The sequence below is a fragment of the Watersipora subatra genome, chromosome 10, assembly GCF_963576615.1.
Source record: "Watersipora subatra chromosome 10, tzWatSuba1.1, whole genome shotgun sequence".
Lineage (NCBI taxonomy): Eukaryota > Metazoa > Bryozoa > Gymnolaemata > Cheilostomatida > Watersiporidae > Watersipora > Watersipora subatra.
The window spans coordinates 58,503,664-58,526,932 of record NC_088717.1 but is presented as its reverse complement, the minus strand read 5'-3'; the positions used below and the strand labels follow the sequence as shown (position 1 = coordinate 58,526,932).

Genomic DNA, 23,269 nt, shown 5'->3' with positions numbered 1-23,269 from the left:
TGGGCCATTTGGTTAGTGCGGCTGGCATTAAGCCAGACCCATGTAAAGTAGAGGCAGTTCTAGACTTGAAGTCGCCGGTTAATAAAACTGAGGCTAGAAGGTTTACAGGGATGGTAAATTATTTGAGCAAGTTCAGTAGCGAGTTGGCAGAGTTGTGCACGCCTATATATAAGGTGTCAGGGAGTAGATCACAGTGGTATTGGGGTCCAGATCAGGATCAGGCTTTCGAGAAGGTTAAGATAACTTTGTCTAAAGCACCCGTTTTGTGTGCCTTTGATTTGAGTAGGAGGCATAGGGTGTCTGCAGATGCCAGTAGAAACGCAGTAGGGGCAGTACTGCTACAATTGACGGAGGGTAATGTGTGGCAGCCAGTGGAATATGCGTCGAGAAAAATGTCTGAGGCAGAGGAAAGGTATGCAATGATAGAGAAGGAGGCATTGGCAATTACATGGGCATATGAGAAGTTTGACTACTATCTAGTAGGCAGAAAGTTTGAGGTTGAGACTGACCATAAGCCACTTATTTCACTGTTAGGTGAGAAGGACTTGTCAGCCTTACCAGTCATGGTTCAGAGGTTTAAAATGAGGTTAATGAGGTATGAGGTATGAGTACACAATATTTCATACACCCGGGGAGCAAATGTATTTGGCCGACTCTTTGAGCCGACCTAATGGCAAGTTGGACAGCGAAAATGAAATGGGTAGGAGTGAGGATGTAAATACTGCTGTAGTTAGCAGTGTGACTACTGACAATTTTACGGACAGTTTAACGATGGAATTAAGGTCGGAAATGTTGAAAGATGACGAGGCTGCTGAATGTTTGAAATTTGTTACGGAAGGTTGGCCGAGAGGTGGCAAAAGTTTGGGCAGTGAGCTTCTAAAGCTTTATAGTGCAAGGGAATGGCTTACTGTACGGGATGGTTTACTTTATTTTAGAGACAGGGTATACATACCTAGGTCTATGAGAAAGTTGTATCTAGAGAAGTGTCATGTTGGGCATCAGGGAATTGATAAATGTCGTCGGAGAGCTAGGTGCCACTTCTGGTGGCCAAGAGTTAGCGTAGATATCTATGAGTTCATAGGGCAATGTGATACCTGTGTCATCCATGGGACAGTAAAGCACCAACCCATGGTTGAATATGAGTTGCCAACAAAGCCTTGGGAAGTACTCGGTAGTGATGTGTTTGTATTAGATGGCAAGTTATATTTGTTGATAGTTGATTACTATTCCAGGTGGATTGAGGCACTGCACATCAACGCTCAAACATCTAGGGAGGTAATAGCGGTTATGAAGAAAGTTTTTGCTAGATTCGGTATTCCTAGCATTCTGCGGTCAGATAACGGGCCTTGTTATGATAGTCAAGAGTTTAGAAAGTTTGCAGATTTGTACGGTATCAGGGTAATTACTAGTAGCCCTCGATATCCGCAGAATATGGTTTGGCAGAAAGTGCAGTTAAAACAGTGAAAAGTTTGTGGAAAAAAGAGCGGGATAAGGATATGGCATTGTTAGTGTATAGAACAACCCCTTTGTCAACTGGGTACTCACCCGGGGAACTAATGTTTGGCAGAGCGGTTAAATCGAATTTGGCTGTGAGCAGTAAAGGGGAAGTAAATTACGAGGAGTTCGAAAGTAGAGAAAGGGAAAGGAAGTTGAAATTGAAAAGTAGTTGGGATATCCAGCATAGGGTATCAAAATTGCTGGAATTAGAGCCAGGACAGGTCGTCTACGTGAAAGCGCCTACTGACACAGGAGCAGCAGGTACGGTGGTAAGGAGGGACAGTACACCAGAGAGTTATTGGATACGGGTTGGTTCGGGTGAGATCAGGAGAAATGAGAAACATCTTTTTCCTCTTAATAACAATCTCTCCTGGGGTTCCTCTAACGATACTAACACCGGTAGTCAGGGTGCTAACCATAACATCCCTAATGATTTCTGTGAGTTGTTTGAGGATAGTGAGAAAGGTGAAACGCAGTACTGGGTAGACAACCAGCCTAGGCCTGGTGTAGGCGGGGAGAGAATAGGTGGTTTAAATGATGAATCGGAGGAACCACCCGGTGCCACGGTTGGAAGTGGCCTAGCCAGTGGGGATCCCGACGTGAGTAGTCGAGATACCCGAACCTCGCAGGGTACTAGAGAAGGGGCAATAGCCAAAAGCACAGTTACAAGGAGTGGTCGGGTCAGTAAACCCCGGCTAGATAAAGATAGTTTTTACTATTAACCGTTGTTAAAAGATGGTTGCCATGTTGCAGATTGTTGCAAAGAAATTTCATCAAAACTACAATCTCAATGGAAAGCAGTTCAAGTGGCGATGCCAGTGGTGACGGACGACCGGGGAAGAGCAGTGAGGAGAGAGTGGAGGAGAGAAAGGACGGTAGTGAGGCTAAGAAGCCTGTGGTATATGGCAGTAGCGGTAAGATTTGGTGCATGATCTGCAGAGTTAAGCGAGATCACTTGGCGGTGAATTGCCCTGGTAATGCTTGCAGGAGGTGCGGGAGAAGGGGACACTGGCAGAAGGACTGCAAGGTACCCATCTGCCAGTGCTGTGACGAGACCGAGCATGCGGTTAGTGGATGCCCCCGCCGAGGTACAGGTGGTCCAGTGAGCACGGAGGCAGGGAAAAGGAAGGGCAGTGAGGAAGTACCAGCGCCTCAGAGGAAGGTGAGGAGTTATGCTGAGGTGAGTGGCGGTGCTAGGCAAGTTGCTGCACCAGTACCCATTATGGGGAAGGTGAGCTCTTTTTTAGCAGACGTGACCAGTGATGGGATGATGGACATGGAAGGTTGCCGGAAGAGGATCGCTAGTATTGAGCGAGAGGAGGCGGAGGTACGTAGGAAGTTCGAGACAGAGTTGGTCAGACTGGCTGCCGAGCGCAGGGCAGCGGTCAGTGAGTTTGAGAATGCAGAGGCATTCAGGGCGGCCATTGAGCAGTTGGCCGAAGTTCAGAGGAAGATTGCGGGTAGTAGGCTTGCACCGAAGGAGGGTCAGGCCGAGGTAAATAGGTCTGGGCCTATACCAATTCCCAGCTCTGTGGCGCCACCCCCTGAGCAGCCGATTACGGCCCAGGGGGAGACTTCCCACAGGATGCCTGTTAGGCCCGTCTCGACTGGGGAGAGCTTGGTCGAGATGGAAGGGGCGGAATCTGAGGTTGAGGAGTCGTTACCGGCCCAACTACCAGTTTCCGAGCCAGTTGAGAGTAGTGGTGGTATTGGTGGAGGCAGTGTTGTTGGTGACAGAGGTCACGGTGGTGGTGACAGAGGTCACGGTGGTAGTGACGGAGGTCACGGTGGGGTGACGGAGCTCACGGTGGTGGTGACGGAGGTCACGGTGGTGGTGAAGGAGGTCACGGTGGTGGTGAAGGAGGTGGAGGAGATCAGGAGAGTAGTGCGGCCGAGTACGACAGCAGCCCAGGGTTGCTCGAGAGCGATGGTACGCAGGATGTGTTGATGGACGAAGACCTGGGTTAAAGCGTAAGGTAAACTTCACCAGCAAGGTGAGTCGGTGAATGAGTTCCAATGTATTTCTGGAAGGTTAGTGGCCCATACAAAAAAAGAAAAAGGGCATGTTGTATAATCGAGCTGGTGGGCCGCGGGCTACACTAATGCCCGAGGTCATGGTAGTTACAGGTAGTTACGAGAGGTTACGGGAAGGTACGAGAGGTTACGGAAAGGTACAAGAAGTCAAGGCGAGTATAAAGGCGTCGGGGGATTTGGAGAGAGTTCTTCTTTGCTTCAACCACATGTGAGTACGCACATTTATACAACAGCTAATGCGACTCCTCTCCTCTGAATAGAATCACAACTCATTAATTATCACCTATGATGAATTAATGCAGGACCAAGTTAGTACGACTGTCACACGAGCTGCTGGAAGAGGCGATCCTCCTACTATATATGCAAGAACGTCTGTTTATCACAACAGCTTTTTACCAAAGACTGTTCGTGAATTTAACAACTGTACATCACATCAACAATAAACAATCAATTGCTAATATGGCAATAAATTACAATATTATCTAGTGTTAACGACTGCTCAACATATGAGGCGTGCCGCTCGCCGCAACCGGCTCTAGTACGTTCTATGAAGAAGATGTAAGATGTAAGCTCAAGCGCTGTACATAAAACCAACTAACAACTTTACAATACAGATTTGCCAATATAACTAAATTAAAATTCTACTAATCGTAAACTAGCTTTGTCGCTTTTAAAAGCACCTTTTTATCTGTTAAACGCTTTTCCATGAGTTTTTATTTTACCAATAAAATCATAATAAAACGATCAATTCATCAAGAGTAATTATTTTGTATCGAAGTCGCATGGTCGGTGGCTTTTAGCAGGATTTTATGTAGTAGTCGTCGCCTATTGTTTTTTTATATCGCACTACGATGTGCGTACGTGTAGCCCGCACGCACTATGTCAAAGATTTTAGTTTACGAAAACTTTAGTTTTAGTTTTCGTCGAAAAGTTACTACGAAAAGTTTTAGTCTACCAAGGAACGACAAATCCAACAGAGAACCGCTGTTACGTACTGAGCGGTCTTTTAGGAACAATCAGATGGATTTTTGTTTTTATTTTGTATGACTTTTATTTTTAATAATTTATTTCCATGTTTTTATGTTAATGCATGTTATATTTATTTAACCCTACGGCTGTTTGGCGTTTTTATGGCCGATTTAGCTCGTAAATAGGGTAAATAAACAGCGTTGATAAAAATGCTGTTTATTTTAAGCTGCAGTTAGACGGTATGCAGTCAAATATTATTGGGCAATAATTGATATGCAATAAGATTAGATTAGACCAGAGAATTTATTTGCTCAAAGTGTAAACTCCTTTTTACCAATAAATGTAAACTATGTAAGACTACATCGATGTTTATTATCTAGTTGTATGATGATTAGCAAGTAGTAATCGATTGCATCAAACTTAGGCCACTCACCTGTTAGAATCAGATGCTTCTTTGCTAAAGCAGTGATTTTTTGGTGACCTACTAGGAGCAAGAACTTTGCTAGCCTTTATATTGTATTGAAAAATGAGCTTAGTAAGATAGTTGAATTTATTAAAGAGATAGGTAGTAGAACTAGACTACCTATAGTCCAATAGCACGCAGGATTGAATGCACTTTTAAGAAAATCTCCAGAAATATGTTGTTTATTTGACATGAACCATCTCCAGGCAAATGTAGTACATAACATTTTTAGTAATGGATTGGTTTGTCATGTGTTTTTCTGGGGCTGCTCGCATTCAGACCTGCCAACTAGGGGTGGAACGAGACAGGTTTTTTAAGCTCGAGACGAGACTCGAGACACTGTCTTGTAAAAATTCGAGACTCGAGACACGAGACAGTAAAATAATGAGCATTTGGTGATGATTTCACTACACAAGTACTAGCTACTTGGTATATATGAAATTAACAAAACTCTTTTTAAATTGAATTTTCACCTGGTGTAAACGATTTAAATACAACATTTTAATAGTGATATGCATGTAGTTTTTGTAAACAAAAGTGACACAAACAGCTCTAAAATACCGAAGTTATATATTCTAAGAATTTTGAGCTTGATTGATCATAATTATTATAAACATATTGCTTTATACATGTATATTTTTACCATCTATTGAATAGTTCTTACTTGAATGTTCTTCTCAGTACATGTAATGTGTAATGAAACCGATAGCCGTCGCTCTACAAAGAAATACCGCAACTAAAAGAACACACGATAACACTTTCATTCTTATCTTTTCATTAATGTTAAGTTTTGTTTGTGTATTAGCTGTAGTATGTGAATTATATTTAAATTGTACTAATGAAATTATATTAATTACTGTATACATGCACATGTATATTCTTATATCGAGCTTATAAAACGTCATTGTTAACCGAACACGGACTATGGTCGACACGGCCTTTCGTTCGTTTCTCTGTGTCCGGGCAAGTTTTACCCGCGATTGGTAGTATATACGTAAGAGAGGCCCGAATTTCATGAAGGGCAGTTGGTGTTTAGACACGATACGATAAAATACAGACATTTTACCCGCAAAAGTCTAATTTATTAAATTGGATTATCCGAAGAGTAATTAGATACGGTATCGGTATCGGTATAAATAGATCCTGCAGATATTCATATGAATATATTGTGCAGGCCTCAAGTTTGTACAATCAAAAGTATAGACTAAAATTACAACCTCAAAAACAAAAAATAAAAAAGCTTATTGTATGACATATATATCTCCGAGTTTCATATCTCGTATAGTTCTCGGAAGGAAGCTATTATGGTACTTGTTGTTATTTGCGGTTAAATTCATGGGCTGCGAGGCACGCTGACTTCTAGTGGTACAATGATCTTCATTTTTATTTTTACTAAAAAGCTCAGGAAACTTGTGTGATATTGCTCCTGGAGACTCGGAACAGGCGTCTCTGATCATTTTATATAACAAACATTTACGCAAGTTGGTTCTACGTTCCTCTAACGTATCCAGGTTCATGTCTTTAATTAAGCCAGTTATACTAATATCGCGACCTTTAACATTGCAAATAAATCTTACAGCCTTTCTCTGAACCGCCTCAACCTGGTCAACCTCGTATCTCTTGTACGGGTCCCACACCTGGCATCCATACTCCAAAATAGGTCTAATAAAGGATTTATATGCAAGTAGTTTGAGAGCTTTAGGTGCACTAGATATAGATCTCCTTAAAAATCCTAGCATTTGACTGGCCTTTTTAACTTTGCAATCGATGTGATACTGCCACGAAAGGTCACTAGATAGCCACACTCCCAAGTATAGTGAATGGGTTTCAAACTGTAACAAACTTCCATTTAAAAAATATGGCAACTGGTCGTCAGAACATGCAGAACCTGAAAAACACATCACCTTACACTTTTCAATATTAAATTCTAGCTTCCACCTCTGAGACCAATCGAAGACAGCGTTTATGCTATTCTGAAAGTCGACAACAGTAAAGGAATTATCAATTGAGGCATAAACTATAGTGTCGTCCGCAAACAAACTAATATTACAATCAACACATTCAGACAAATCATTAATATACAATAAAAACAATTTAGGCCCCAAGACAGAACCCTGGGTACCCCACTTGTAACACAACGACTCTCACTATTTACCCCTTTTATCGTAACTCTTTGAGTTCGCCCGGTTAAAAAATGTTTAATCCAGTCAACTAAAAAAGGACTAAGATTGTAGCGTTTCAGTTTATTAATTAAAAACATGTGAGGGACCTTGTCAAAGGCTTTTTTAAAATCTAAAATTAAAGCATGAGTTGGTACTTTTCTATCCAAAGCTTTTGCAATTGAGTGAATGGTAGATGTCAGTTGAGTCTCACAGGAGAGCCCAGCGCGGAAACCATGTTGAGAGGTGCTAATTATTAAAACAGATACGTCCGGTATCTGTTTTAAGGACACAGAACCGAACTAAAAAATAACAGGGCTGTTGTCCGGACTACATGATTAGACTCAGTGGCCAACATAATCAGTAGCAACAGGTAGGAACGGACCGGGTATAACTTTAGAGGCAGTTGCCCGCAATCCATTACAATATATGGAGTTGTTGCTACCGCAAGAAGCCATGTTTTAACAACCGTGCGCAGGCGCTTTAGTTCTATTTCCTGTCTCGAGTTTGGCAATAGTTAAGTCGAGACGAGACCGATACGAGACGAGACAGGTCGATACTCGAGACGTCTCGTGTCTCGTTCCACCTCTACTGCCAACCCAAGAGTGGGGCAATGCGTGAGATTTGGTTTTGGGGCAATTGATGTATCAATGATAGTATATATAAAATTATGGAAATTGGGGCAAAAATCTCACGCATTTCTCACGCATTTTCAGTTTTTCTTTGGGGTGATTGCGTGAGTCTCACGCCCAATGCGTGAGAGTTGGCAGGTATGCTCGCATTCTTCCAAGCATTTAATTAGAATGTGCAAGACTCAATATAAACAGCTAAGGAGGGCAACTGATGACTGTCAAAGCTAGGTTGCTGACAATTTTGGAAACCAGTGCTTTGAAGTGCTAATGGATATTTTGTAGGTCTTAATTTTAGATCACCAGGGTGTTATAATGCTGCAACAAAGGCTGGGATATGCTCATATTTGTTATGTAAGCCAGCTAAACAAGTAGTGTGATTAAGCATTACAACAAATAAGCAAAACAATATAAGTCAACTTACACAATATAAAATAGATTGCTTCTAACAAAAAATTGTTATTCTGAATATATTGCTGCGTTAACTCCGCATATAGTGCAATAATACTTAGGCTTTAAATATATGATGTATATAATAGAGCACGGGTAGGGGAAATCAACATCTTATTGTACAAGTCTCATCTAGCCCGTGTCATTTACGGGTTTCTAGTCAATGTGTTCTTATGACTGTAGTCAGTAGTTTTAAGAGGGAGCTGTGGCTTGATTTCGCAATTATTGATTCACGAGGTGGAGCAGTTTTTAGCTGATTGCATCTAAATAATGGCTAGATGTATTTGTGCAGATAAGACGTTAAGTCTGGTATACATTTTTTTTGTAATTGGAGTCAGCGCTTTAGACCTATATTAAAGTGTGGTTTCTTGGTAGGCCTATGCTGGTTTAGATAATGTAGGTTTTGTTTGAGGTTTGTGTGAGATTTGAGGTCATAGAAGGAAAATTCACAGGAGCTGACTGTACTCTGCCTTTTTCCCTAAAGAAGAAGTAGGTTTGATGCAAAAGCAAAACTTGCAAATGATAAATTTCCATCAATTTAATATTATAATAGTAATGGAATGAAACTACGTTTCCTATCCAAATATACTTAATCCACCGCTTAAACCCACATGGTTAGGACTATTCAATTGATACTTTATGCAGGTCTATCAATGATGCATTTAAAAATGGCTGAAGTTTTTCTATGAACCATGCTGGCTTCAACTAAAAGCTACCCAATATAACTTATCATACAATAACTACAGTTTGTCAGTTGTTTTCCAAATAATGGTAGTTGACGGTAAATAGGGAGATGCATTAAGCAAATGTATTACCTCAAGGAGCAAGTAATCCGTTTAGTTTTATCAACATTATTGTGATTGCTTTGATGCAGTCTTACTAAGTTTTCATGTAAATGTGGAACACTGTGATGCAGCCACAATTTAATACCTAAATGATAAAGATGCATTACAATGTCTCCAATATTTATAAAAGTTAAGCTACTTCAATAGAAGCTGTTGTGTAAAATAAAAACTTGAAGAGTTTCTAACATCTCGATTTACCTTTAAACTTAAATTGAATATCCACTAATTCTCACACTTAGGTACCGGTTGTTATCAGACAAGCTGTAAGAAAGTGATTATGCTACTAGGCTAACTACTGAAATGAAATAGGTCATTCGTTTCGCAGACTGTGATAATTGATGCGATGTGTGATTTCTATCAACTTAAACTATCTTTTTATACTTTAATAAGCTAAATAAAGTCTCATATTCTTACATAATACTTATATATCCCTTATATATCCCTTATATATCCCTTATATATCCCTTATATATCCCTTATATATCCCTTATATATCCCTTATATATCCCTTACATCTCACATTTTCAGCCAAAATTCTTTTATTGCAATAAAGAAAGTCGGCAAAGATTATCTCTCATGAGATTTGGAAAGATTTAAACCAAGATTTTGTGAGTTGCGATTACTTTTATTTCAGATACTATGAGTTTGGTCGAAGAAGAGCATCATAATAAATTTCATGAACCAAATTACAAAGTGCATTTACAACAAATTATTTGTTAACCACTGCTGACTATATTGTTGAAAAGATAATATATACAGTTATCTTGTGAAAGTGACACACGGTTATCCAGGTGCTAACTTATAAATCTATAAGCCATTATCCAAGTCTGATTGTCTTTTTTATCTTTGATACTTTCTCTGACTTGAGGGCCTAGAGAACCAATCTTTCCTCATCTTCATGAACCCGGCCTCGCATTTCTGTGTGAGAGGTTGCCTCCCCTGAAGTGGCCATTTGGCTCTTGGTTTCCATTAATCGCAGCACATCCTGCCACATTTTCATTTGCTTCATGTTGGGGGCATGACTGTCCCGTACCGTTTTCTGACGCTCTCTGAGATTCTTTCCTAGCGTTTCCTGCTCTTGAATTTTTCTGTTGTATAAATCTCTGCAATAACACGAGTTCAGTGTAAAACATTTCTCATTTCTTTTTTAATGGCTCACAATTAAAGTTATGTTGATTTATATTTCATATCATCAAGCACAAACCTGATCACCAGCTGCGTGATCAATGACCACTGTTTGTATGATGATCTTTACATATCAACTCGGAATATTTCAAATCTCACCTGAATGACTTTTTCCTCTCCTGTGGGTCTGAAGACATGTAAGCTTTCATCTCATTGGCTATTTTCTGGTTCTGATTCTCAATGATCTTCATCATAGAGTTGAGATAAAACAGTCTAGATTCTCCAGCTGCAATCTCTTCTCTGTAACTTCTCACCTCCTGGTGACATGAATAACACGTGATATACATTGATAAACTCATTATCCGTACAAAGCACTTGATTTTAAATTTACACTTTTAAAATAAAATTGAGCTTATCTCTAACAATTTACACAACTTAAATTATTTTGAATTACATTTCCATTTGTATCACACAAAGCACTGCAGTCCTAGAGAATGGTGTTGCATGTCCCTATGGGTATCCTTGGCTAAGATTTCCAATCGCTATTGTATGGACGCACTAATTTCTTTCACACTGAGTACTTACATTTTCAACTTTTGACCTGCTATTTTCGTAACCAGCCGCAGCGGCATCATACTTTGATTTAGCAGCATCATACAGCTGTGAGACTTCCTGGTGACGCTGCCTCAGAGGACGCAGCTCCTGCAGACATATAAGTCATAAGATATTGCAGAGATATGTGCATGTACAGCGTATACATGTAACATAACACCCCGTCCGATGCTGATGCTAGATTAAGTATCTAGATAGTGCTAATGTTTACTCCAATTACTGCATACATGGAAAAATGTCTCCTGATCAATGGATGTAGGTCAGCGATAACCTACCTCTAGATTTTACAGGTCAACTGTAATGACAGATGTCATCTGTTAGGCTGATTAGGGAGAAAAGCTATGGTGTAACATGAATGGTTATACAAGCTTCATCCTCCATATGAAAGAAGGATGTGAATATCAAGCTTTTGGTGCTGACCTTAATAATAGGAGCAAGGTCACTTTTTTTCTCAGCTATCCGTTTGTGGAACTTTTGTACCATTTCTGACATGTCTTCCAATGTCTTGCCTTTAACTTCATCCAATTCACTCTTCACTGTTGATACCTGAATCAGACAGATGTGCTATAAGTATATGATTCTTGGCAGACATGTATTATAGCTGTGTGATACCTGACATCGATCGGATATATGTACTACAAATATATATGATGTTTGAAGACAGTTGTACCATATCTTATATTAAAAATTTGCGTTATAATCATATACATGACATTCGATATCAGAGATATGTATTTTAACTATCCAATACCTGATATATGTACTTTTACTATGGTATCTAATCTCAGAGATAAACATTATAACCGTATAACACTTGTATAGAATACGTAGAAGTGTTATACATAGTAATTACATGTAATGTGTATCACACATGAATGTGTATTACATAGAATTATTGAATTACGCATCATTGAAAGGAATGCGTTCTGTCGCAGACATTAGTATTAACTGGGATGAAGGTTAACCATCAAAATTGGTCAGTGGTTGGCAGCCTAACGAGAATATTATATTATTTCAGAGTCGATACATACGATATCAGTACAAAGGCAGTATCAGTTATCACTCATCAATCACAAAAAAGAGTGATGATTTGTGATAATAGGCGAGTATAATTGACATTCAATAATAAACAGCAACAAATAATGTTAATATAAATATGATACAGTATATACAAGCGTGATTAAATATTTACAACCACGATTGTCTAAGCAAGTCTGTGAACATAAGCTAGCCGAATGCCCGGCGTAGTACGAGTATTAAAAAACACCTCTTAAACAGTGGCAGGTAATGTAGTTGCCTGCTACTTGCCATTAGCCTGGCTCATTGCCAATGACTAATTTGAGTAAGCTACTATCCATATTGCTAAGCTTACTAATAAGAGCCGTGAGAGCAAGCTTTAATGATGTTGCGTAATGCAGAGTACTATGCGTATTTTAACCGACATAATGAATCATATCGCCTAATGAACCCATTGCATCTTGTGTAGCTCAATTGGTTAGATTATCGCCTGGTAAATGGGAGGTTCTGAGATGAAAATCAGCACGAAGCGGATCATTCACTCCCAGATTTTAATAGTTATAGCTGGACATACCAAATGATGGACTATGAGGTTATATATACATGTAGATAATGTGGGCATCGATAAAGAGGGCAAGTCTATGAATGTATCTAACATGCGATGTGTATAGTTTGTTACCACTCGTGTATTTGTTTGCTTGCTTAAATGGGTAATGACCTAAAGTGTGTCATGCTATTACAAGAATAATTTCTTCGAAGGTTTGTTTTTCCAGTCTCCACAGCTCTCGCCTTCTGTTCTGTGGTTGCACTTCATTATTAACACTGTATACATCAGTGTTATACGTGATGATTCATGTATAACTTAATATATGTATGAGACCCCAAAGCAATCAAATCAACAAATGGGTCAATTTTTTAACCAAACCAATTTGTAAACTGCTAACATACATGGATATAAATTATTATTAGGGCAGTAATGGTAATAATGGAGCCAAGCAGCTCAAGTAAATAATGATAATATCAGATTGCCAATGTGATAAACACAGCATGGTCATTTCATTAAAGGGATATAACACCTTCTCAAGCTCCTCTTGAGTATCTCTGTAGCCTGAAACACCTTTCTTCGCCTCCAGAGCTTCTAGGTGTTGGTTGATATGGCTGTCTCTGCTCTTGAGAATCTCCATTGTACGAGAAACAACTCCTGACTCAGCTCGCAAGTCTTGCAACACCTGCCTTCGTTTTTTGTAGATGGTTGACTTGCTTCTCAGTCTATTCACATAGGCACGAAACTGCGTAGAAGAGCGAATAGAATTGTATTGGAAATATCGCCGGCAAGTACTCACAATTTTGAATGTCAAATAACTGTCGAGAAATAATATCTTTATTGAAGCAGGGGTTACAAGCGGAACAAAACAATAAAACTCCAAAACTGGTTTCCAGATTTGTTCCAACCAACCTACGGGCTGCATAATCACCCCGAGCATACCCTGTCCCTCACTGTGTACTACTCACTTCATCATCCTTGAGCATACCCTGTCCCTCGCTGTGTACTACTCACTTCGTCACCCTTGATCATACCCTGTCCCTCACTGTGTACTACTCACTTCATCACCCTTGATCATACCCTGTCTCTCACTGTGTACTACTCACTTCATCACCCTTGAGCATACCCTGTCCCTCACTGTGTACTACTCACTTCATCACCCTTGATCATACCCTGTCTCTCACTGTGTACTACTCACTTCATCACCCTTGAGCATACCCTGTCCCTCACTGTGTACTACTCACTTCATCACCCTTGAGCATACCCTGTCCCTCACTGTGTACTGCTTACTTCATCACCCTTGAGCATACCCTGTCCCTCACCGAGTACTACTCGCTTCATCACCCTTGATCATACCCTGTCCCTCACTGTGTACTACTCACTTCATCACCCTTGAGCATACCCTGTCCCTCACTGTGTACTACTCGCTTCATCACCCTTGAGCATACCCTGTCCCTCACTGTGTACTACTCACTTCATCACCCTTGAGCATACCCTGTCCCTCACTGAGTACTACTCGCTTCATCACCCTTGATCATACCCTGTCCCTCACTGTGTACTACTCGCTTCATCACCCTTGAGCATACCCTGTCCCTCACTGTGTACTACTCATTTCATCACCCTTGATCATACCCTGGCCCTCACTGTGTACTACTCACTTCATCACCCTTGAGCATACCCTGTCCCTCACTGTGTACTACTCACTTCATCACCCTTGAGCATACCCTGTCCCTCACTGTGTACTACTCACTTCATCACTCTTGAGCATACCCTGTCCCTCACTGTGTACTACTCACTTCATCACCCTTGAGCATACCCTGTCCCTCACTGAGTACTACTCGCTTCATCACCCTTGATCATACCCTGTCCCTCACTGTGTACTACTCACTTCATCACCCTTGAGCATACCCTGTCCCTCACTGTGTACTACTCACTTCATCACCCTTGAGCATACCCTGTCCCTCACTGAGTACTACTCGCTTCATCACCTTTGATCATACCCTGTCCCTCACTGTGTACTACTCGCTTCATCACCCTTGAGCATACCCTGTCCCTCACTGTGTACTACTCACTTCATCACCCTTGATCATACCCTGGCCCTCACTGTGTACTACTCACTTCATCACCCTTGAGCATACCCTGTCCCTCACTGTGTACTACTCACTTCATCACCCTTGAGCATACCCTGTCCCTCACTGAGTACTACTCGCTTCATCACCCTTGATCATACCCTGTCCCTCACTGTGTACTACTCGCTTCATCACCCTTGAGCATACCCTGTCCCTCACTGTGTACTACTCACTTCATCACCCTTGATCATACCTTGTCCCTCACTGTGTACTACTCACTTCATCACCCTTGAGCATACCCTGTCCCTCGCTGTCTCGCAACTGTGTCTGCTTCTCTTCAAGCTCAAGCTTCAGTGATACAAGCTCATTTCTTGCTTCGCTGACAGCTTCAGCGGCAGCTTCCTTTTTCCTGCTGACTATTTGGGCCTGTTAGATGGTTGAAGTAGAATTGGGTAGGTGCATAGTATTTTACACAATTAAAATGAAATGATTAAGATATACAAGGCATCATTAGGGTTAATTTACCTGCTGACGGAACACCGTGAGCTTGTCATCCAATGGGTCTCCATTTTTCATTCTTTTCTCATACAGCTGATTGAGCTCAGAGTTTAGTGTAGCAACCTGCCGACAAGTGGAATGCTCACGTGTGTACAAGGTACACAACAAACAATAGATGAGAAGTATAACAGCACAGCGTGGCAAAAATCCGGTGAGTCGGATGGCATGTGGGTGAGAAGTCTTTCTGTTATGTCAAAGGTATCAAAGTGAAAACCGTAGAAGATGGACCATGTTGGATGGACATAGAGCACACTTGATTATATATTGCATAAACTTAATTAAACTTATTGCATGCACAGAAATAATCCAACACTTCCATTTAAAAGTTAAGTTGGTAAATGTTGTATATGTTAATTGAAAAAAGAATTTCTGTGTAAAAATACTTTTTATTGCTCGTGCAACGTCAGAAATTCATCAGTATATATACATATGTGTATATATATATGAGTGATAGATACACTAGTCATAGACACATGCCCAGACAAAGCGTATACACACCTTGGCACTATTAGATACACTTGTAGTCATAGACACATGCCCACATATAAGCGTATACACACCTTGGCACTATTAGATACACTTGTAGTCATAGGCACATGCCCATATATAAGCATATACACACCTGGACAGTATTAAATACACTTGTCGTCATAGACACATGCCCAGACAAAGTGTATACACACCTTGTCACTATTATATACACACCTTGGCACTATTATATACACCTGTAGTCATAGACACATGCCCAGATATAAGCGTATACACACCTTGGCACTATTAAATATTTGGTGACTTACCTGACCATTGAGTTCGTCAAGGTCAGTTTGCCCCATAGCTGGCTCAGTGACAACCTTTTGAAGATCCTGCACGTATTTCTTTTTTGATTGAAGTTCTTTAGGGATCTTCTCATTCACCATGTAAGTGTTGATCTTCACTTCCTCTTCGAGCTTATGGAACAGACCTGCAAACAAACGTATTTTATATAATTATGCTACTGAACCGATTTTTATCATATCTCAGTAATCATATCTTGCATGTGTTATCATTGCATTAAATATGTACATAAAATTTAGAAACTTGCACTAATATGAAAATAACTCAAATTTTAAAAGGAATATTATTAGTGTCTAGCATTTTGGCAATTTCGATTTTTCAACAACAATGTAAAGCTATCCTCAGTCTTTCACCCGTTCGGTATCACAATTAGGTATCTGATATAGTTATATATAGATATAGTTAGGTATCTGATAGAAATAGAATGCAGGACACTAGTTATTATGCACAAATATTGCTACTTTGGAAAACAACAAAAAAATAGTTTTATTTTTTTCAGATAAGGCATCAGCAAGCAAACTGTACTGCATCATTTCACTCTAGTCTAACACGTATGTTCAAACATTAAACACACTATCCAGCAACTTTGTCATCCTAGTCATGGGTACATGGCTGAGTTAGCCAGCAAAATCACTAGCTTACAAGCAAGTATTTTTCATGCAGTGTTAAAAGCATATGTATGTGCCTCTTATACACTCAACACTTTCCACCTATTGAATACCTATATTAACAAAACGCACCCTCGGGAGTCGCACCGACACTAGCCTGCCTCAGGTCCCTTAATTTCTCCTGTAGCCTGTGGATCCTCTGCTCACCTTGCACAATCTAACAAATACATGTACCAATTATAAGCAAGTGATCTGTGAACTTGCGCTATAAAGTATTCACTAAAGCAATAATTAAAAAATTGAGTCATTTGGAGTTGCGATACCCTGTGGTTCATGAGTAAATAACTCACAATATTTTTAGTAGATTTTTGCGTGAAAAACAGCCAATGCCCTCGCGCAGAATAAAAAGAGATTTGTCCTTTGTTGTACAAATTTGTGTATGCCACTTTTGTTATTGTAAACACTTGGTTGCTTTTAATTTCTTTCGATTCTGACTATGAAATAAAACAGCGTTTCAGTATAATTTGTTTGTTTACACAGTTCTATCATCAAAATGGAACAGGGAGCCAAAGCTTAAAGTATATGTGTATATATTTTTATCGGTAAAGTTGGTTTTCTTATTAATGCATCACAACAATGTTTGTTATTTATAATTTGTGCTGATGGTCACTTGCAAGCAGATGCACTGTCGTAGTACCCGTGGTTCAAAGGAGCTAGAGGGTTTTAGCCTTGGATTTGAAGGCAACTGATTAATAGCTCGAGTACTACATTTCACAATTAACTACATGTCGCTGGAGGAAGTTAAGAAAATATGGAATAATTCAAAAGGGCAACACTCTTGCAGACCTCTGTATGACTCATTTTTCAGAACACCCTAAATATATCCTTCAAACCTCTCCGAGTACTGTTACTCACAGCATTTCTCAAGTCCATGCGCTGCTGAGAGATTTTACTTTCTCTGTCTTTTTCCATCCTAAGATTTCTTGCCACAGTTATCATGGCAGCGCTGTTAGGATTGCTGTCGACCTTTCGTTTGAGTTTATCTATCCTCTTCTCTATCTGCAATATCGGCGGATCGAGTTGCTAGTCAAATCAGTCATGTTAAATACAGCAAAGTGAGTAACAGAAAGTAACGACCTAGGTACATTTTAGCAACCTTACGTCATCTGATGACAGCGTTACTACAGCTAGTAGACCTCTAAAAACTTTCCTAGCTCACAGTTTAACAACGTAGTGTTAACTCATGATTTCACCAAGTACGTACGGCACAAGAGACGTGACAGGCCCTCATGTATTTAACAGTGGCACATTAGACATGACGGCTAGCAAACTTAGTGTCGCAAATCAGCAGAGATGAACAAGTTAGTGAGTGTAGAGCAAGTTTAGCTTTGATAGTCATACCTGCTCCTTCTCAGCCTCCATGGATGCTATGTCTTTCTTTATTTCAACCGTGCTGAAGCCGCTGTTTCTTGCATCTTCGCTCTGTTTGTGTGCCTCCTTAAATTCCTCTATGCAAGCTGTGTACTATATACATACAGACTATATATACATGTGTACTATATACATACAGACTATATATACATGTGTACTATATACATACAGACTATATATACATGTGTACTATATACATACAGACACAGGATAAAATAAATAGCAAAACTAAGGTTCGTCTGAAAAAACCTTTTAAAGTTGTGATAATTGATTTTTGTTCTCTACAAAAAACATTCAGCTTCTCTATTTTACAAAAATGGCAGTTTCTGCTACCATTTTGGACCATAAAAATTAAAATTGGTGTGACTACCAATAATACAAGTATGTTTCTTCCTTTATTCTGATATACATGTAGTACCTGATTGAAGAGGTCGTTAACAGCATCATCATTGAGTATGTCTGCAGGTACTTCTACTTTAACTAGAAATCTAGCGAGATATGCACGCTTCTTCAGGTCATCTTTTCGCTGAAGCAGCCATTCAATGGCAGTATATATGTGGGGCTTGTCTCCGGTTACCAGGGCTTGCTTGAAGGCTCCTCTGACAACCGACACGAGAAGTAAACATGGACATATGTTCGTGTATAGGCAGTGAGAAACCACACGAGGAGTAAACATGGACATATGTTCGTGTATAGGCAGTGAGAAACCACACGAGGAGTAAACATGGACATATGTTCGTGTATAGGCAGTGAGAAACCACACGAGGAGTAAACATGGACATATGTTCGTGTATAGGCAGTGAGAAACCACACGAGGAGTAAACATGGACATATGTTCGTGTATAGGCAGTGAGAAACCGACACAAGGAGTAAACATGGACATATGTTCGTGTATAGGCAGTGAGAAACCACACGAGGAGTAAACATGGACATATGTTCGTGTATAGGCAGTGAGAAACCACACGAGGAGTAAACATGGACATATGTTCGTGTATAGGCAGTGAGAAACCACACGAGGAGTAAACATGGACATATGTTCGTGTATAGGCAGTGAGAAACCACACGAGGAGTAAACATGGACATATGTTCGTGTATAGGCAGTGAGAAACCACACGAGGAGTAAACATGGACATATGTTTGTGTATAGGCAGTGAGAAACCACACGAGGAGTAAACATGGACATATGTTCGTGTATAGGCAGTGAGAAACCACACGAGGAGTAAACATGGACATATGTTCGTGTATAGGCAGTGAGAAACCACACGAGGAGTAAACATGGACATATGTTCGTGTATAGGCAGTGAGAAACCACACGAGGAGTAAACATGGACATATGTTCGTGTATAGGCAGTGAGAAACCACACGAGGAGTAAACATGGACATATGTTTGTGTATAGGCAGTGAGAAACCACACGAGGAGTAAACATGGACATATGTTCGTGTATAGGCAGTGAGAAACCACACGAGGAGTAAACATGGACATATGTTCGTGTATAGGCAGTGAGAAACCACACGAGGAGTAAACATGGACATATGTTCGTGTATAGGCAGTGAGAAACCACACGAGGAGTAAACATGGACATATGTTCGTGTATAGGCAGTGAGAAACCACACGAGGAGTAAACATGGACATATGTTCGTGTATAGGCAGTGAGAAACAAAGATGCACACCTTATTTGAGAAACATGGCCATCAATCAAATTATGAGTGATTTGATAGCCTCAGTACCTATACAATAGTGACATTGAATCTAGTAAAGCAAATATTTTGTTCCTATCTTAAAGATAAATGGCTTGAAACATGAAAGTTTCATGTAAAACACAAATATGTTTGATCACACATGTTATAAGCAGTAATGAGTAGTTATAAGCAGTAATGAGTAGTTATAAGAAGTAATGAGTAGTTATAAGAAGTAATGAGTAGTTATAAGCGGTAATGAGTAGTTATAAGCAGTAATGAGTAGTTATAAGAAGTAATGAGTAGTTATAAGAAGTAATGAGTAGTTATAAGCGGTAATGAGTAGTTATAATCAGTAATGAGTAGTTATAAGCGGTAATGAGTAGTTATAATCAGTAATGAGTAGTTATAAGCGGTGATGAGTAGTTATAAGCAGTAATGAGTAGTTATAAGAAGTAATGAGTAGTTATAAGCGGTAATGAGTAGTTATAATCAGTAATGAGTAGTTATAAGCGGTAATGAGTAGTTATAAGCAGTGATGAGTAGTTATAATCAGTAATGAGTAGTTATAAGCGGTAATGAGTAGTTATAATCAGTAATGAGTAGTTATAAGCGGTAATGAGTAGTTATAATCAGTAATGAGTAGTTATAAGCGGTGATGAGTAGTTATAAGCAGTAATGAGTAGTTATAAGAAGTAATGAGTAGTTATAAGCGGTAATGAGTAGTTATAATCAGTAATGAGTAGTTATAAGCGGTGATGAGTAGTTATAAGCGGTAATGAGTAGTTATAAGCAGTAATGAGTAGTTATAAGCGGTGATGAGTAGTTATAAGCTGTAATGAGTAGTTATAAGCGGTAATGAGTAGTTATAAGCAGTGATGAGTAGTTATAAGCGGTAATGAGTAGTTATAAGCGGTGATGAGTAGTTATAAGCGGTAATGAGTAGTTATAATCAGTAATGAGTAGTTATAAGCAGTAATGAGTAGTTATAATCAGTAATGAGTAGTTATAAGCGGTAATGAGTAGTTATAAGCGGTGATGAGTAGTTATAATCAGTAATGAGTAGTTATAAGCGGTAATGAGTAGTTATAATCAGTAATGAGTAGTTATAAGCGGTAATGAGTAGTTATAATCAGTAATGAGTAGTTATAAGCGGTGATGAGTAGTTATAAGCAGTAATGAGTAGTTATAAGAAGTAATGAGTAGTTATAAGCGGTAATGAGTAGTTATAATCAGTAATGAGTAGTTATAAGCGGTAATGAGTAGTTATAAGCAGTAATGAGTAGTTATAAGCGGTAATGAGTAGTTATAAGCAGTAATGAGTAGTTATAAGAAGTAATGAGTAGTTATAAGCGGTGATGAGTAGTTATAATCAGTAATGAGTAGTTATAAGCGGTAATGAGTAGTTATAAGCAGTAATGAGTAGTTATAAGCGGTAATGAGTAGTTATACGCAGTAATGAGTAGTTATAAGCGGTAATGAGTAATTATAAGCGGTAATGAGTAGTTATAATCAGTAATGAGTAGTTATAAGCGGTAATGAGTAGTTATAAGAAGTAATGAGTAGTTATAAGCGGTAATGAGTAGTTATAATCAGTAATGAGTAGTTATAAGCGGTAATGAGTAGTTATAAGCAGTAATGAGTAGTTATAAGAAGTAATGAGTAGTTATAAGCAGTAATGAGTAGTTATAAGAAGTAATGAGTAGTTATAAGCGGTAATGAGTAGTTATAATCAGTAATGAGTAGTTATAAGTGGTAATGAGTAGTTATAAGCAGTGATGAGTTGTTATAAGCGGTAATGAGTAGTTATAAGCGGGAATGAGTAGTTATAAGCAGTAATGAGTAGAAGAATACTTAATTAACTCACAGGTCATTGTTGAGTGGCTGAAACTTCAACACTCTCATGAATGTGAACAATCGTAGGGCTGTTTGCTCGACTGCCTCCTCTCGAATGTCTATTGATGGCTGAAATCATATGATGCAGCAATGTTGTAGTGGAAAAAACTACTTGCCATGTAAATCGGTTCTTCTTTGTGTGCAGTAGTTATCAGCTCTTTCTAAAGAGAGGGCACAACTCTGTGCTGTGCTCTCTAATACGTGATTGGGTGTAATATACTGATTAGCTACATTGATTTGCTACCATAAGCACCAGAGTCTTGGACTGCCATGATGAATTCAGAGACCTGAAAGCTTGTGCACAGGCTACCATTGTAGTCATAACAATAGCTAAACTTGCTGGGCTGTGTGAGAGGGTTTGGGTTGGGTAGGCCTTAGATGATATCAACTGGTGCAATGCACCAGCAGTGAGATTTGGCAACCTATTGATGTGAGTACAACAATGGGTGAATGTGCAATACAGCTAACTTGCAGTACAAGAGGACAAACTGAAAACAGCTGAAATGCAACAAGCTTGAGCGAGGGCACAGACTTGGCTCAGCTGGTTTTTCAGAGCACAGAGTCATATATTATACTTGATTAAAACTTACGGTATGTACATAACTGTAAACCTTCATGCGCACTAAAAAGTCATTTTAATATATGCACCAATAGAAGACCTCCCCTCCCTATTCTATAGCCTGAGGAGATGTCTATCACAATATCTTTGGGTTTATTGAATTTAAAAAATCAAAGCCCCACCAATTTGCTTGAATCACTTTCCACCCATGCTGGAGTGACTTTTGATCTGAGCTATTTGCACATTTTTTGTAAACACAGAGCATATTGACAGGGATATCTGTCGTTCTCAAAGTTAACTATGTAAGTACTAATTAAAATCATGAGTTTTAGTTCATTTCCTATAATTATTGCGATCCAAAAATAAATAAACTACACTTAAGCTTATATGCTGACAGATTACCTTTGATTCTATAGCTGCACAGACATCATTGAGAGCTTGTAGAAGCTGTATTTGATCCAATCCATCAAAGCTGATTAGGTTGTAGCTTTTGCTAAACGGAGGTTTGTTCAGTGCTTGAACAATGTACTTAAGCTGTTCGCTCATGTTTCTTCAGACCGTGCTACCTAAAGTAAACAAGTTTTTGTTTTATTCTAAACAAAATATTTTAATGATTATGTCAAAGAAATGCAAAACTTGTAAAATTAAACATACAAGCAAAGATTCCCAAGCAATCTGTTTTCAATCATGCCATCTACATAATAGTAGAAACTAGACAGCACATTACCTAATTTGTAGGCCAGATTACAATTGAGTAAAAAAACTAATACAGCCAAAATATTTTAATGAAGTCAAAAACAACTTTCCTTTTCAGTTGTTTTCTTCTGACTTCTTCAAACAACTCCAGACAATGAAAGTCAGCACGTGGTAGTATCCAAGGGTATTTAATAATTACTTAATTCCACAATGATTTTCCAAATAGTAGAATTAATTAAGTAATACTGCCAAAATATTACCGCTATAAATGTTAATGGTGTGCACGTTTGTGTTGCATCACTGTAGCATGTGTAACTCTGCCACTTTCAATACGACAAACTTCTTGGAAGCTAAAACTAAGGTTATATTTAGTGTGATCACATGCTTCTACTAATAAAAGTAGAAATATTGAAGAAGATTATTAAGACTTCAACAACAAGATTACAACGATAACTTTGGTGTTTATAGACGACTGCTGCGACAAACCTTGAGCTACCCGAATCTTTGACGATAAAAAAATGCAGTATGTGAAGAGAAATCCAAGCAACGGAATGCTAGACTACAGAAATGTCCCTTTAACAAAAAACTTTGCCGACA

General features: G+C 39.2%; 1 protein-coding gene across 1 annotated transcript; it reads right to left on the bottom strand.

The window, feature by feature from the left end:
- Positions 1–9,657: 9,657 nt before the first annotated feature.
- Positions 9,658–22,992, bottom strand: LOC137405726 (intraflagellar transport protein 81 homolog). Its single transcript, XM_068092094.1, has 15 exons — positions 22,933–22,992; positions 22,379–22,542; positions 21,389–21,486; positions 18,263–18,443; positions 17,815–17,937; positions 17,329–17,472; positions 16,546–16,630; positions 15,769–15,932; positions 14,939–15,034; positions 14,693–14,839; positions 12,877–13,089; positions 11,204–11,329; positions 10,757–10,873; positions 10,331–10,488; positions 9,658–10,149 (listed from the first exon to the last, which is right to left on the bottom strand). Exons 2-15 carry the CDS (start codon positions 22,520–22,522, stop codon positions 9,918–9,920), a joined length of 2,028 nt encoding a protein of 675 aa, XP_067948195.1. The 5' UTR covers positions 22,523–22,542; positions 22,933–22,992; the 3' UTR covers positions 9,658–9,917.
- Positions 22,993–23,269: the final 277 nt, after the last annotated feature.

Bases quoted from the DNA above. Each gene is read 5' to 3' on its own strand.
- LOC137405726 (XM_068092094.1), bottom strand. From the start codon at position 22,522: ATGAGCGAACAGCTTAAGTACATTGTTCAAGCACTGAACAAACCTCCG. The intron at 18,444-21,388 runs GTGAGTTAATTA...GTCGGTTGTCAG, and splicing joins CAGCCACTCAACAATGACCT to AGGAGCCTTCAAGCAAGCCC. The intron at 10,874-11,203 runs GTCAGCACCAAA...ATATGTCTGCAG, and splicing joins ACCTTGCTCCTATTATTAAG to GAGCTGCGTCCTCTGAGGCA.